Source organism: Rhineura floridana, chromosome 4, assembly GCF_030035675.1.
Source record: "Rhineura floridana isolate rRhiFlo1 chromosome 4, rRhiFlo1.hap2, whole genome shotgun sequence".
In the NCBI taxonomy this organism is placed as follows: domain Eukaryota; kingdom Metazoa; phylum Chordata; class Lepidosauria; order Squamata; family Rhineuridae; genus Rhineura; species Rhineura floridana.
In genome coordinates, this window is record NC_084483.1 from 107,721,148 (window position 1) to 107,737,664 (window position 16,517).

Genomic DNA, 16,517 nt, shown 5'->3' on the forward strand with positions numbered 1-16,517 from the left:
GCTCTGTTCTGAATTTGAGCAAAGTGAACTATTTATCTTCTTACGGTTGCTAAGATGGCAGTATTATAGTCTAGCCTTTAGACAACAACAGTGATTGCAACTGTGCAATATTTACCACCCTATTCTATATTCTAGTTTTCCTATCCAGGGGACAGTGGTCACCACTTAAAGAACAGTTAGTTAAAAATAGTGATTTCCTGCAGATAATAATCACAAAGTTTACTGTTTATTCTACCTACCTCTGCTGCTGGACAAAAGAAGTGTATAAGAATGTAATTAATATAAAAAGATTTAACTAATTCAGTTTAGAGGAAATGGCATGTTGGGTAATGTACAGAATACAAAAGAACATTCGATCAAGAAGAAAAAATCATTTAAAACTACTATGATAGCCAACAAGAGCCTCCTGCAAAAAGATCAAGGCACTTAAAGGTTAAACGTAGCACAGCAGTGTAGTATATCATGATTTGCTAAGAATTATAGCATTTGTCTGTTATTTCTGCAAGCTGATGCACACTGAGGCTTTATGGCTTTATGACAACTGCTGCTCTGAGCAGCAGTTCCTAGCATTTAGAAGCAATCATTTTAGAGCAGTAGCCATGTAATTGTGACCAAAGAATATCAGCAATTGATAGTTAAGGTATCCTGGCTGTGGTATTGCTGTTTGGGCAAAATAATAGCATTTATAAGACAAAAGCAATTTTCTTAAGTACTTAGTAGCAAAAAAGAAAAAAATATTTCTAAACCAGCATCTTGTATTGTAACCTAGATATTTGGTGTATTGTCTACGTTGCAGTGTTTGACTGGGTATAGGAGCCCCAGGTTCAATCCCCCTCTGACAGCCACAAAGCTTCATCAGGTAACTGGGAACATCACTGTCCCTCAGCATTTGCTACCTTAAACGTCTAGGTAGGTTAAAACACCATTGTGAGTTTCTGGAGGAAGGGTCAAACACAGCAGGGCCCTGCTTTTCGGTGGCCTGCTAATATGGCAGCTTTCAATTAGAGTAAGGCCCCACTCATACTGCGCTTGTTCCGCTTTTACGGCATTTTTTGGGCATCGGGCACCACCCTATTGAATGAGTTCCTCTTTTCGGCGGGTTTCACTTTTCGGCGGGGGTCTGGAATGTAACCCGCCATATGAGTGGGGCCCTACTGTACAATTGTAACAAACGGTATTCAACTGAAAAGTTGTGCTAGAGCAAGGATCAGGACTAGCACAAAAGGATTCTCCCTTTCCTCCACCTCATACCCCACACCTTCCCCAAATCTACCCTGCAGGATTGGGGAAAACCCTATAATAGATTTAGGAGGTGTGGCGGGGAAAGAGAGGGGCAGATCATTCCACTGCGCAAGGAGGGACCCTTGCATTTATGGAATGATCTGCTTAGTGCTGCACTGAATATAACCCCAATGATTTAAACATAGGACTTGGGCCACAGAATTCCTATGAGACGTTCCTGTAAATCTTACCACAAATCATAAATGACCACCCAAGTCCCTTGTAACTTTTCAGTATTAGGAATTAGATATTCAGGACTGAGGAATTAGATATTTCTGATACAAAAGAACCTGATCCGTATACCATAGATTAATATGTGGATCAGAACTTAGTTATCTACTTGCTTTTCCATTTCCTCAATGTTTTGAGCCAAGAAGCAAGTCAGAAAAGTATTGAAATATGTATTTTAAAATATATATTTCAAGACAAAATATATTTAGAAACATGTATTGGGGAAAACTATTTTAAGGTATGTATTTAAATACTGTACAAGTTTTCATGCAAATTTTTTAAAAATCACGGATAAATGCAAATAGGTAAGAACAGACTTATTGGTGAACACATGTAAAAGTGACATTGACTGGAAATAGACCGATTAATCTTTTCCTATTTTCAATGGCCTGACTGACATGTCACATTAAACTACAGTTAAAAATTATGGTTTAATGTGAATGTGCAGTATGCCAGCACCCTCTGCTGAGAAATTCTCACTGCACTACTCTCCCATTACTCCTGCTGCCATGCGAGAGGGCAACGAGTTAGAGTCTGGCATGCTGTGATATCTGAATCTGGGTTCATGTTTGTTTGCCACAAACAAATCATGAACAGTAGGCCAAAAAAACACCTTCCGCATGAATGAGGCAGTAGCGTAGTGAGAACTTTCAGAAATGTGAGGTTTGTTCTTAATTTAGTTAAGAAACAAGCTATGGTTTCATGTGAACGTGCAGTATGCTAGTGCACATTGCTGGAAAAAGTGGCAATAGAGAAAGAAACCAGTTAACTTTGATAGCTGAGTTTATATCTTTTATGTTGAAACAACCTTTCTAAGAGACCAGAAGAGACCACAAGTACCAGCTTTTGGCAAGAAATACTGTGAAAAGGATGTTTTTGTTTAGACAGCTGGTAATACAACACTTAAACAATGCCAATTAAATCTTCTGACGAAGAGCAGTTCTTGACAGTTAATTTATTTAAATAAATACTTGATTTAAAGCCTTGAAAAGCCTTTATGGGGGTATACTATTTAAACTATGGGTATGCAATTTCACATGGTATTTTTGCACTAAATATTCTTCCCATTCTGGCTTTTGCTCTGGTGAGAATACTTTTAAAATAAGACATGGTAACTAAGAATCATAGGACATGCCAGTAATTTCCTGTCCATTGCCAAAACTGAACATCAGCATCGTGACAGCACTCCCTTGTCTGCCAAACCATTAATGTTAAGCAAATCAACATTAATTTAAATCTGTAGATGAACTTTGTGCTAATGCATGCAGCTTGAGATCCTCCACTTCAATCCTCCCTTCCACTGGCAGGCAAACAAGCCATGGAGCAACTGGCTTAGTGTCATGTTTGAGCCAATAATTATGGTTTGTTTCTCTAAAAAAAAAATCATGCTCATCAAGCCAAGAAAAAGCCATAGGTTGTACCCAACAAAGTTCTACTCAGAGGAGACCCACTGAAATGAATGGACCTTAAGTTAGTCAAGTCCATTCATTTCAGTGGGTCTACTCAGACTAGCATTCGCTTGCCCTTGCCAACTGAGGAAGTAGTAAGAGAAGCAAGAGTGCATAGAAAAAGAAATGGATGCATTCAGGGAGAGAGACCTACTGAGAACATCTTGCCCAAGGGCAACCAACACCTGGAAATCACATTGCTCAATGTCTGGACTGTGCTGGTTTGGATATTTAGGGAATTTGTATCAATTAGGTCATAGATTTTAAACGACTGTCCCATCCTCTGAAAAATGCCATCAAATATAAACAGCAAGAGACTGCAAGGAATAAAGAGAATGTGCCACAGTCACTGAAAACAGAAGCTACTGCTACTAGTTAAAGACAGACAGGTGTAAATATGTGGCCCCCAGATGTTGCTAGACTACAATTCCCATCATCCTTGACCAACAGCCAAACTGGTTGAAGCTGATGGGAGTTGAGAGTCCAACAGCATCCAAAGGTCCAAAGGCTCCCATTTCCTTTCTGCTGCTAGATCTTGAAATAGTGTGTTTTACAAACAAGTCCCATGAGTAACATCAACAGAGGAATGTTTCCAACTACCACACCCCCCGCCTTAAGAAGCCTTAATGCTGCCTGAATTGGTGGTGCCAAAGGGGCAGTGAACCTACGGGTTAGCTGAGGCCTTGATATTTTATCAGACTAACCTGATTCTTGGCTAACTTGTCGAAGCAATGGCTAGAACACCTAGAACCAAGATGAAACTGTTCAAACGTCCATGTTATTTTTACTACTGCCAGGAAGTGTAATGTTGCTACATTTATAATATTGAAATGCTTTTGGTGTGCTGTTAATTTGCTATTATATTGCTGAAAGGTTAAAGTAACTCAGAACATTTGGCCTCAAGAAGGGACCTAGCAGGGAACAACAGCACTCTTCTAATTTCTAACACCTTACAGGGATGCATGTCTATAGTGTGCCATATAAATCTGATGTAACATTTTATTTTTACAAATTGGGGGGGGGGTCTAATTAGTTTTTGAAAATCAATAATACAGTTTTAAAAAATAAAGAACTGTCAAATAGAGGAAGGCAACGACTTTTTCATCTGCTCTCTTAAAGGGCAGATCTAATGGATCTGTAAAGGAGAGTAGATTTTATTTATTTGTTTGTTTTATATCCCATCCTTTCTCCCAGTAAGAGCCCAAGGCAGCAAACAAAAGCACTTAAAACATCATAAAAACAGATTTCAAAATATATTAAAACACAACAACCATTAAAAACATATTAAAACAAAACACCTTTAAAAACACTTTTTAAAGCTTTAAAAACATTTTTAAAAGGTTTAAAAATATATTAAAAAACAATTCCAACACAGATGCAGACTGGGATAAAGTCTCTACTTAAAAGGCTTGTTGAAAGAGGAAGGTCTTCAGTAGGCGCCGAAAAGATAACAGAGATGGTGCCTGTCTTATATTTAAATTGAGGGAATTCCAAAGGGTAGGTGCCACTACATTAAAGGTCCGTTTCCTAAGTTGTATGGAACAGACCTCCTGATAAGATGGTATCACCTACAGAGCGCAGTGATCAACTGGGTATATAAGGGATAAGATACTCTTTCAGGTATCCTGGTCCCAAGCTGCATACGGCTTTATATACCAAAACTAGAACCTTGAACTTAGACCGCTAGCCAATAGGTAGCCAGTGCAATTCTTTCATTAGCGGAGTGACGTGGGCAATAACCTGCTCCAGTGAGCAGTCTCAGCGCTGCATTTTGCACCAGCTGCAGCTTCCGGATCAATCTCAAGGGTAGCTCCACATAGAATGTATTACAGTAAGCCATTCTGGAAGTTACCAGTGCATGGACAACAGTGGTCAGGCTATCCCGGTCCAGAAATGGCCACAGCTGTCTTTACCATCTGAAGCCGGTGAAAGGCACTCCCAGCCACAGAGGTCACCTGGGCCTCTAGCAACAAAGATGGATCCAGGAGCACCCTCAGACTATGGACCTGCTCTTTCAGAGGGAGTACAACCCCATCCAAAGCAGGGAACTGACCAATTATCTGAACTCGGAAACTACCAACCCACAGCATCTCCATCTTGCTAAGACTGAGAGTCAGTTTACTGGCTCTCATCCAGCCCACCACAGAATTCAGGCAGCAGTCCAGGGCTTGCACAGCCTCTCCTGATTCAAATGTTACAGAGAAATAGAGCTGGGTAGTGTCAGTGTAGTGCTGATACCTTGCCCCAAATCTCTTGATGACCGCTCTCAAGGGCTTCATATAGATGTTCAACAGAATGGGGACAAGATGGTACCCTGCAGCACCCCACAGCACAACTGCCCGGGGGCCGAAAGACAATCACCCAATGCTATTCTCTGAAAATGACCTTGGGGATAGGATCAGAACTACTGTAAAACAGTGCCTCCAATACCCCTCTCACCAGGTTGGCCCAGAAGGATACTATGGTCAATGGTATCAAAAGCCGCTGAGAGATCAAAGAAGAGTAACAAGGTCGGCATTCCCCCTGTCCTTCCCCCAATAAAGGTCATCCATCAGGGCAACCAAGGCTGATTCAGTCCCATAACCAGACCTGAACCCAGACTGGGATGGGTCAAGATAATCTGTTTCATCCAAGAGTACTTGCAATTATTGCACCACAACCCTCTCAATCACCTTCCCTAAGAAGGGGGTATCTGTGACCGGTCAGTGATTGTCACAGACCAATGGGTTCAGGGTAGGCTTCTTCAGGAATGATCGAATCACTGCCTCTTTCAGGGCAGCTGGAACCACTCCCTCCTGCAACGATGCGTTGACCACATCCTGGATCCACTCAGTCAAACCCCCTCGGCAAGCCTTAATAAGCCAAGAAGGGCAAGGGTCAAGAGGGAACGTTGCTGGCCACATCATCGCAAGCACTCTGTCCATGTCATCAGGTTGCATCAACTGAAACTGTTCCCAAAAGGTTGTAGCAGACATTGCACTGGACACCTCACTGGGGACTACAGTAGATGTGGATGAGGCACCAACACTGTTATGGAGGCGAACAACTTGACCCTCAAAGTGCCTTGCAAACAATTCACAGTGGGTCTCCAAAGGGTCTAAAACTTCACTTCATGGAGTTGATGTCAACAGACCCCGGACAATACGGAAAAGCTGCACTGGATGGCTACTTGAGGATGTGATGGTGACAGAGAAGTGGGCGCCCTCACCGCCACACAGTAGGCACGGTTATGATGTTTCACTCGTGCCTAATCGGCCTCACAGCACGTCTTTTGCCACTTGCGCTCTAGCCATCGTCCAGCCTGTTTCATTGCTCTTAGCTCACTGGTATACCAGGGTGCAAACCAAGCTCCACAATGCTGGAGAAGGTGCTTGGGGTCAACCGTGTCAAGAGCCTGATGAGCCTCGCTGTTCCACAATGTGACAAGGGCTTCAACAGGGTCACCTGCTCTCTCTACTGGGAACTCTCCCAGGGCATTCAGGAATCCAGTGGATTCCATTAGTCTTCGGGGGTGGACCATCTTTTTTAAAAATTATTATTATTAATTACATTTGTATACAGTAGGGCCCCGCTTATACGGCGGGTTAGGGACCAGGCCCCCGCCGTAACGTGGAAATCGCTGTAAAGCGGAACCCATAGACTATAATGGGGCCGTCGCGCGAAAATGTCACGAAATGCCGTAAAATCGGCTTTAAAAAGGGGAATTTCCTGCTGCTGCATTAGCGGAACGCCGGAATGCGAAGCTCCAGTAAGCAGGGCCCTACTGTACCACCCATAGCCGAAGCTCTCTAAACGGTTTACAACAATTAAAAACATTAAAAACAAATATACATAATATACTTAATCTGTTTATCACTCCTGCAGGGGAGGATCGAAGCTGTAAGTCTAAACTTCACCAGGTAGTGGTCTGACCATGACAATTTGGTTACATCCACCCGACTATCTCCAGACCGCCCCTTCTTCCATCTCGAGCAAAAACCAAGTTACAGGTGTGCCCAGCCCTATGTGTTGCACTGGTGACAACTTGAGACAGTCCCATGGTCGTCATGGAAGCCATGAAGTCCCGAGCCAGAACACTGAAGACATTGGAATCACCTAGGGCTATCATTCCGGGTTCCTCCAATACCACAGCAAGATGGCCTCTTCCGGTTTGGTCAGAGAAGCTGCTGGGCAGCAGGGTGGACGGTACACCAGAAGCAACCCTAGTTTACTGTTTCCTTGGCTTAACACCAGGTACTGTACAAGCCCTCACAACCTTCAGCTGAGCATTAGGATAAGATTTTTGACAGTAGAGATAGCTCAACAATGGAATAAATCACCAAGCAAGGTGATGGGTTCTCTTTCACTGCAAGTTTTCAAGCAGAAGCTGGAATCATCCATTTGATATGCTCTAGTTCTAGATTTCCTCCATCAAGCAAGGGATTAGACTAAATAGCTTACAAGGGTCTGTCCAACTGTTATGAATCTATGAACAATGTGTTTGAGATAAAACTATAGTCACGAGTGACAGATAAAAGAAACTGAACAGCTTGCCCCATCAGTCCGACAAGTTTATTGCCAATATGTACATTTCCATGTAGGTTGTACAAAATAAATTACAGTATTTGCTACTATTTGCTGCAACGTCTGGTTGCAGTATGGGTCTATTAACATCAATTATAGTTTTACTACTGAGTTCAGAAGGAGCACAACTATATTCATTAATCCTAGTTTGATTAAAATATGACCTTAAATTTAAAATCTGTTGACATAATAAGTGCATATTGCTTCTCTTTCCTCTTAGGAGGAACAGAATAATGCACCTTTGAGTACAAGATGTCTAGTTCAACTAAGAAAATGCATACGGTTTGAGACACCAGAAAAAAAAATCTGTTTCTGATTCCAAATTTTACATATTTGCTAAGAACATTGCCAAGAAAAGAATCCAAAGAATGTTCTTACATGTACACTACACACGAGACAACTGGTGAACAAGCCATTGATGTCTTTTTAAAAAAAGGAAGAAGATAAATTGGCATTTCTAGCATGGACCTTTCCTCTAGGGAGCAATAACCACATGCCCAGAATTTTTCAGGGATAGTCTCCAACATAACTTCTTACTATTATTAGAAGAAAAATATTCCTCCTGCCCTCCTTCCCCAAATCCACAGCTGTAAGAAAGAAAGCACATGCTACAGCCTAAGTGTAGCCACAGAGCTCACATACCTACTTTACAGCACCCTTTATATTTTCTTTACAATGAAGTCATTAAGTGATCTAGCTAAATAGGAGCTCTCTTTCCAACCCTAGCTGTGTCCAATTTGACCTTATTTGAAAGTCATTGTGGAACTAATATTTCACCTTAAAGGTGTTTCCTCTCTCACTCTCACTAATCCAAGCTACTCAGAGGACATCAATAGTGCAGCTCCTTATTTTTTAAAATATGTAATATTTATCATTTTCTGTCATACATCACCAACAATAAAAACAAACCAACAGTAAACATACAAATGGAGTAAAGTTGTGGTTCTTGTACACACATATTTTAAATTCTAATATCTTGACAGCCCTGGCATTCCTGCCCAAATGATAACACATTACAATATCCAATGTACAATATCCCCTAACTGAAGCTGAAATTTCTGAAATTACTACTGTGTACAGTTCTGGTCACCTCATCTCAAAAAGGAGATTATAGAGTTAGAAAAGGTTCAGAAGAGGGCAACCAGAATGATCAAGGGGATGGAGCGACTCCCTTACGAGGAAAGGTTGCAGCATTTGGGGCTTTTTAGTTTAGAGAAAAGGCGGGTCAGAGGAGACAGGATAGAAGTGTATAAAATTATGCATGGCATTGAGAAAGTGGATAGAGAAAAGTTCTTCTCCCTCTCTCATAATACTAGAACTCGTAGACATTCAAAGAAGCTGAATGTTGGAAGATTCAGGACAGACAAAAGGAAGTACTTCTTTACTCAGCGCATAGTCAAACTATGGAATTTGCTCCCACAAGATGCAGTAATGGCCACCAGCTTGGATGGCTTTAAAAGAAGATTAGACAAATTCATGGAGGACAGGGCTATCAATGGCTACTAGCTATGATGGCTGTGCTCTGCCACCCTAGTCAGAGGCAGCATGCTTCTGAAAACCAGTTGCCGGAAGCCTCAGGAGGGGAGAGTGTTCTTGCACTCGGGTCCTGCTTGCGGGCTTCCCCCAGGCACCTGGTTGGCCACTGTGAGAACAGGATGCTGGACTAGATGGGCCACTGGCCTGATCCAGCAGGCTCTTGTTATGTTCTTACTAAATCTGCTTATGAGCCTGATTAAAACACGTGTTCAGATTTGCCAGCAATTTGGCAGTACAGCTGTAATGCTCAACAGGCAGTATTAAATTAATTGCAGTGAACAGTTTATCACAGCAAATTCCTTGTGCTTTCAGTATTGTTTACAACCTCTCCCAAGGGCTCAAGGAAAGACATCATATTTCGCAATCGCTTACCTATAGTTATGATTAGACTCATTAAGAGGGCTTCTGAGCCTCTCCTCCTTCCTGTATTAAATCCTTCCTCTTCTTTTTTTCACCATCAGGCATGGTGTAGTTTCACACCTGCACCAACGTTAATGTTACCATAAGCCGGAGTTTGAAGACTGATTGCAAGCACTGGTTTCTGGTAACTTCAGTGCAACAAACAAGGTGGGAGGGGGATTACAATTTATGCAGTAAGGAATTTGCACAGAAAAATGCATGAGCCTATAGGGGATTTCTGATCTTTTAACCATCATTAGGAGCAGGAACCAACTATTTCTGGCAGGCCTTGGTCCTCAGTCAAAATTTGTACTCACCAACTACTGTCCTGTCTCCAATCTGGGGAGGGGTAGGAGCTATAAACGGAATAATAAAAATGTTAATAATAAATACCTATTGCTATGGTGGGCTTCAGAGAATTCTTGCTGCTTCAGGGACCGTCCATAGCCTGGTGAGATCACAAATATGAGCTTCCTTATCCTTTTCCTGAGCATGGGACAAGGGTGAAGTCTATGTGTATAGTCGTATCTCTTCTGAGCACTTAGCATACATATTACACTAAAATGTACAAAAATATTTATAAAAATATTACCTGGAAAAAGAATTAAGATAATTATACAGGGAGATTTTTAAACAGAGAAACCTTCTACCAAAATTTTCTGTTTTTTAATCCAGATTTTGTCACAGATTTAATCCAGGCATGCTTAGTAACATTAAATATAGCACATACAACTATGGAAGTTGCTCAGCTACTTGGGAAGAGCAACACAAGAAAAAAACAACTCTCTCACTCCAGTGGCAAACAGTCTACCCACCAATTTCCCCACAGGAATATCTGTGGAAGATTACCTAATAGGGGATATGCAAGAGATTACTTGCAAACACTGGTGAGGGTGGGAATGGTGACAGAACAGGAAGCACAAAACAATTATATTTTCTGCTTGCCTTTGCAGCTCCTCTTTATCCTCAGTCATGTTATAACGGATGAAGAAGAAAGTATTAGCATGACTGGGCACTGCTGCCTATGACTATTTTAAAGTGCCCAGTTCAGCAAACGAAAGTGTAGTTTTTAAAAAGGCAGATGCAAATAGAGTCTTGAGAAAACAGTTCTGGGTATGTACCTGGGGATTCAAGTCAGGCCAGTTAAGAGGTGTGTGTGTTTTAAACTTTATTTATAATGCAAACAAAAATAATCCAGTAATAACAAAAATGTAATATATGTTTTTTAAATCCACTGTCATGATGTACTGTTCAAAATAATTAGTTAAAAATGTTTTGTACAATTTGGTATAAGTTAGGGAGAAAGGTAGATGGGCACCAATATACTTTATCACCAGAATGATAATGCGGAAGCCTCCTAGTTTACAATGAACACAGTTCTGAAACTATTAATCAGTTGCATTAAGATTTTTTCCCACTTAAAATATATGCTCTGTTTTTCCCATCAATATATATAACCTACAGCTCCTATCACATGATGAAACACAAATGGGACTCTCCTTTTTTAACTTATGTAGTAATTTGGTTATATTTTGTAATAAATTTAAATTTAATATGGGAACTAGGAATCCTTTTATGTGTATTATAAACAAAAGTGATTTTTCCTTCAACAACAAATTAAAAACCACTCAAAGCCAAGAGCCACTGATATCTATGACTTATTCCAATAGGAAAAACACCACGTCTAAGGAAATACAGACATATTTTGGACAGGAATTTTTTTAAAAAGCACACACAGTATATTTACGTATTACTTAATTTAAAATAAAGGACTCAGTGATAATACCATAATTTAAAATTGTAGTAATTTTGCTTCTGCATCACTCACATACATCAACATGATTCATTCTGAAAAGAAATAATTGACATAACTTGGTTTTACATTTATGTAATGACAATTTCATCATTCTCCCCAGGCATTCTTTAGACCTCATACTGTTTTGAAAATAATCAAATGACGGTATTGTCTGACAAGTCCTAATTAAGTAACATGGTCAATGCACATACTTCATCCAGTGAATTGTTCCTAGAGTTCCTACAACACAGACAATGCTTTTTCAAATACTTGGAATGCTCAGCAATTTGCAACCTATAGAGCAAGCTTGCTCTTTTGTATGGGAAAAGATTACATGTAGCACATTTGAAGTATTCCAAGCAGGAATGAGTCTTCCCCCTACTTACAGAGGACAAAGGGTTATGTAGATTTGTGCTGCTCTCTGACTCAAGACCAGGACCAGAGATTAAATTCCAAGAAACTTCTGAGAGTTGTAAAAGTGGGCTGCTAGGCTGTGATTAGAACTATTCCCCAAAGAACAGCAACATGGTCCTGCTACCTATAGAGGAAAGTCACATCACTGCCAAAAAGTCCCCTTACCTTTCAGACAAAACATCCTGATGCTGTTCCATAGAGGGAAGTGAAAGGGTCCTGTCTGCAGAGAGTGCAATGCACCAGTGCTAGGTACAGCTGTTCCCCAGCCCGCTCCATGCAAGCACACAGCCGGAGAAGCATTGCAGCGAGCCAACTCCTGCTGCTATAGGAAGCTGCTGCCCAACCCACTGATCTCTAAACAGCACTGTGGAACCTTCCTATCTCCCGCCTCCTCCCGTTAAAAAAAAAAGCACTATAAAAAAAGAGAGAAAAAGGCAACTGTGCCTCTTCAGCCACTCCTATCACAGTACAAACCTAAATACGTTTGTTCTATCTCCTCTGTCAGCATTTTTCCACTGAAAACAGCTCATACTCTTCAATTGGTCAGCATCAGGAAAAATAAATCACCCTTAATCCACCTCAGTGGCTTCCTATGAACTGCAGGTTCTGGCTCTTTGTAACTTTTTTTGTAATTGCTCTGGACTGTGTTACTTTTGAAGTGCTTGGTTTAAACAGTCTTCATGTTGTATGCATGCGCGTGCCATGCACACTGTGACGATCCCACCTTTGGCTCCACCTGTCAGGTTCCCACCTGCTTGTGGCTACAGCCTTTCACTAGGCACCACCTCAGGACACCACCAGTCAGGATCGTCGTTTTTATTTTTTCTCACTCCGCTCTAGCACAGATCTCTCAAGTTCCCACTGCTAGGCAGCACCACCAGCCACTCCCTGTAAGCAATACTGCTAGAGACTTTGCCTTAGTCTCCCTATGGCTTGTTGCTTTGTGTCTGGGTGCCCTTGCTGTCCACAACCCCCCTGTATCTTTGTCTATAAAGCATACAATCCTGGGTTGCTCTGGATACTTGACGATGTTACAATATCTTCTTTCACCGCTGCCACCATTAGATACAGTTTCCCTTCGGCCTTGGTAATTACCCTGCCCTCCCTTCTGGTCTGTATATCCCCAGCCAAGGATCAGACTTTTGGTAAACCAATAAAAGTATTTATTTAATAACACTAGGAAATAACAAGATTACTTTAGGAATGTTTAACAAGTGTATGGTTTCATATAGTGTCACTCTTATGTTTCCAGTTATATATATTCTGTCCAAATATCAGCCTAATAGAATCCAAACCTCCCTCAGAACTCTGTCAACTCAATCCCAACTGCCTCCCACTTCAACTCCTTTCCAATCACTCTCCTCTCAACTCTCCCCAACCAACCTCTCCAACTCAACTGTCATCCTCTCATTTAAACCTTCAGCCATTCAAAACACTCAGCCAATCATCATCCAACATTCTCCCGCATTCTAGCCCATGTACTCCCCCCCTCTTACTCAATTCACTTACCATATATCCCTATATAAACCTGCACTTACCATATTACAGTTTTTAACATATAAGGACATCACACACACACACAAGGAAAAATGCATGGTACAAATTTTAAAAAACCCAACAACTAATTGTTTTAATACTTGAATGCCAGCAATGGGCTCCCGCAAGCCTAAGTTGTCATATGAAAGGTCCGATGAAACTATTAGAACTAAGCACAGCCCAAACAGGGAACTTAAGCTAATTTTAAACATTACTGTTGGTCCAGGGTTAACCTCCTGTTTTTACATAATACCACCAGAGATCAAGCTTAATTACATAGATTGCAGTAATGGAACACAACCATTGACTCCCTTCTATCCATTGGTCCTTAGGGAGACACACTCTGGGATGACACAAAAGGCAGGACTGAATCTTTGACATCAGAGAGGAACCTATTAGGAAACTGGACTACATCTTGGTCTGGATTTGGGAAGTTCGTCTTTTGTTCTTGTTCTTCTGCTACTGACAATGTTACATGATTTACAAAAACAGAGAAAGGAGCAATTTTTCACCCTGAGTAAAGCTGTAACTACACACAATCCATGTTTTCCGATGTGGGTTGCCAAACAGTTGTGGAGCAGGGTGGGCTGGATATGGTTTCAGGTGGAAAAACAGCTGGTGGGAGACAGTACTTAAGTTTTCCTACACCTACTGTCTGCCCTCTCTCCCTCAAACTGTTGCCATTTTTAACCTACTTAAGATCATTCCCAGTTTCTTAAGTCATTTACTGCTTCCCATTTCTTCCCCCCAAAAAGTACCCTAGGATATAATACTATTTGGTGATAGTGTATGTGACCAATTTCTAGGATTTCACTGTACAACTCAGAATGCTGGAGTCTACAGTAGGGCCCCACTTGTCGGCGTTCCGCTAATACGGCGGCACCAGCAGGGCGATCAGCTGGAGCACGCGAGCTCCCCGAGCTCCAGCTGATCGCATACCAGCTGACAGGGATCAGCTGAAGTGCACAAGCTCTTCGTGCTAGAGCTTGAGTGTGAGTAGGGTCCCACTTTCGGGCGGTTTTCGCTTTTTGGAACCAGCCATATGAGTGGGGCCCTACTGTACATAACTAAAGCTTAAAAAGCACAGGACCCATAAACAAGAATTTCAGCTTTCATTTTCAGCACATATTTTCCAAAGCAAAAGGTTGATATGACCGCAGTGTATCACACAGCTGTAGAAACAAAAAGGCAAGACAGTAATAAAAAGTAAAATAAAATAAATTATAAGAGCAGCCCTGATCGATCAGGCCAAAAACCCAGCATCCTGTTCTCACAGTCACCAACCACCTAGCAAGCAGAACCTGAGTGCAACAGAATTCTTCCCCATTTGTGAGCCCCAGCAACAGATATACAGAAGCATACTGCTTCCAGCAGTGGAGGTAGAACATAGTCTTATCCTCCATGAATTAGTCTAATCTGATTTTAAAGCTATCTGAATTGGTGGTCATCACTATATCTTGTGAGAATCACACTCCCGCCCCCCAATACACTTACTTTGGAACTTCAGCAGTTGGCAGCCCTGTGAAAACTCCTACAAAACAGCTCTCTTTGCAATTAGAAAGTACACGTGCATGTAAAAGTACAAATGGTTTTATTCTGAAAAATTTCCCAAAAAGCCATTTTTCCAAATCCATTTATTTACTGAGAAAAGCAGTTAAAGATTATAGCAAACAAGTACATCATCTCACTAGGTCACTCCATAACCCTAGTTAACAAAAAAGGGGGATTTAAACACCACAATCAAAGATATACATCAGAGGACATAAGAGGAAAATCCTGTAATGACAGGCCTTCTTTCTACAGCCATGTGCACAAACATCAGTTTCTCACAGAAGACTCTGGGGCAGATTCTGTGGGTCATGAATGCAATTCCTCTATCCCTTTCTGCTACTCAGAGGGGGACTAGTGGTGCTGGAAGAGGGTGTGTTGAAAGTGTTATAGTCATGTGGGTTCTCAGCAGAAAGGGCAGAGAAAAATATCTGGGTTGCATTAGAGCTGTGATTAGTGGTTAGTGCTATAATGGGGGAGGGAATTAAAAAGATATGATGTGAAGAGCTACCTATTCCTTGTGGCTTTGATGATGTGTTAAGGGGGGGGAAGTGCACATTATTTGTTATTTTACTTCTCTGGGAAGTTGTACAGAAAGATTACATTTTGTGCATACACCAACACCACACACACACAAACACACAATTGCTATATGCATTTGGATGAGAGCCACTGGGCCTGGCTAAGTCCAGTTTTTTTTAAATGCATTCATTAATTACATGGAAGGGAGAAATAAACAACACATTAATGAAGTTCCCAGGAGAAAATGAATTGGGAGCAGCTGTGAAGCTCGGTTCAAATACTTTAAGTAGCCATTCATAAATGAAATGAGAAAAAGGGAATTTTGAGGATAAATTAGCATAATAAAAACTGCAAAAACCATACAATACAGAAGATGGGAGTTCTTATAATATTTAGTAAAAAAAGGCTAGGGCTTTAGGAACATGGGAAGTTAGAGCAATCCAATTGTCCCATACCCCTGTGGAAGGGGCACATCAGAACCTGCTCTGTAAAGAGGTGAAAATAAATGTGCCAACTCGTATCTATTCAGTTGTAGACCTGGCATTATTATAGAAATATTACTTTATATTATCTGGTGAACGCCTAAGTTCCTCCCAGTCCCACATCCTTTAGCAGAACTCTCTTTCTCAGGGCGGCTTCAGTGTTCCAGTGGAGGTTCTTTCCCAATGCACACAGGGGGTTTTGGCCTCAACCCTCTTGGCAAGCTTCCTCCTATGCCACCCCAGGGTGTGGGGGCAGGGGGAGATAAGCTTGGGCTACTGATATCCCTGCTCTGGCTATACGCAACAGAGCTTAGGGGGACATCCTGATGAGGGCCTCTACCAGGGAAGGAAATACCACTTTCCCCCAATCTCAGCAGAGACAGAGCTTACCATCCTCTTCTTTATGTCTCCACAGGGCTCCTCTTCTCATTCCCTCTCTCCAAGGCCTTCTTCCCTGCCTCCTCTCACTTCTTTCTGCCTAAGACACAACAGCTGGGCTCATTTTCCACCATCAGGCAGCTGAGGGAAAGTGCCCCACCTTTCTTCTCACACAAGTGGAGTCTCTGGGCAGTGTCCAAATGAGGTCTCCTTAGGAGTCATTGCCTGGGTGTTGCCTGCTGGTGCAGATTGAAGCTTCCTTAAGGGGTCAGGGGCCAGCACAGGACTGGTGAACCATGGCAGCCCATCACACCAGCATGCAAGGAATTTCTGAAACAGATAGGTAGTAAGAGTGGCAATGAATCTCTTTTGACCCAGGCTACT

At 41.7% G+C, this 16,517-nt stretch overlaps 1 protein-coding gene across 7 annotated transcripts in view; it reads right to left on the reverse strand.

The window, feature by feature from the left end:
- Positions 1-16,517, reverse strand: part of NHSL1 (NHS like 1) — a 128,074-nt gene that overhangs the window by 96,079 nt on the left and 15,478 nt on the right. Inside the window, exons 1-2 of one of the 7 annotated variants that reach the window (XM_061623977.1) lie at positions 11,833-11,863; positions 9,776-9,814 (exon numbers count right to left, since the gene is read on the reverse strand). The exons of 4 other annotated variants lie outside the window; for them this stretch is intronic. In XM_061623977.1, coding sequence (XP_061479961.1) covers positions 9,776-9,814; positions 11,833-11,848 — 55 coding nt within the window. In that variant the 5' untranslated portion in view covers positions 11,849-11,863. Of the gene's footprint in view, positions 1-9,775; positions 9,815-11,832; positions 11,901-16,145; positions 16,379-16,517 lie in introns of those variants that run through there. 2 more of the 7 variants (XM_061623980.1, XM_061623981.1) reach the window with 2 other exon arrangements.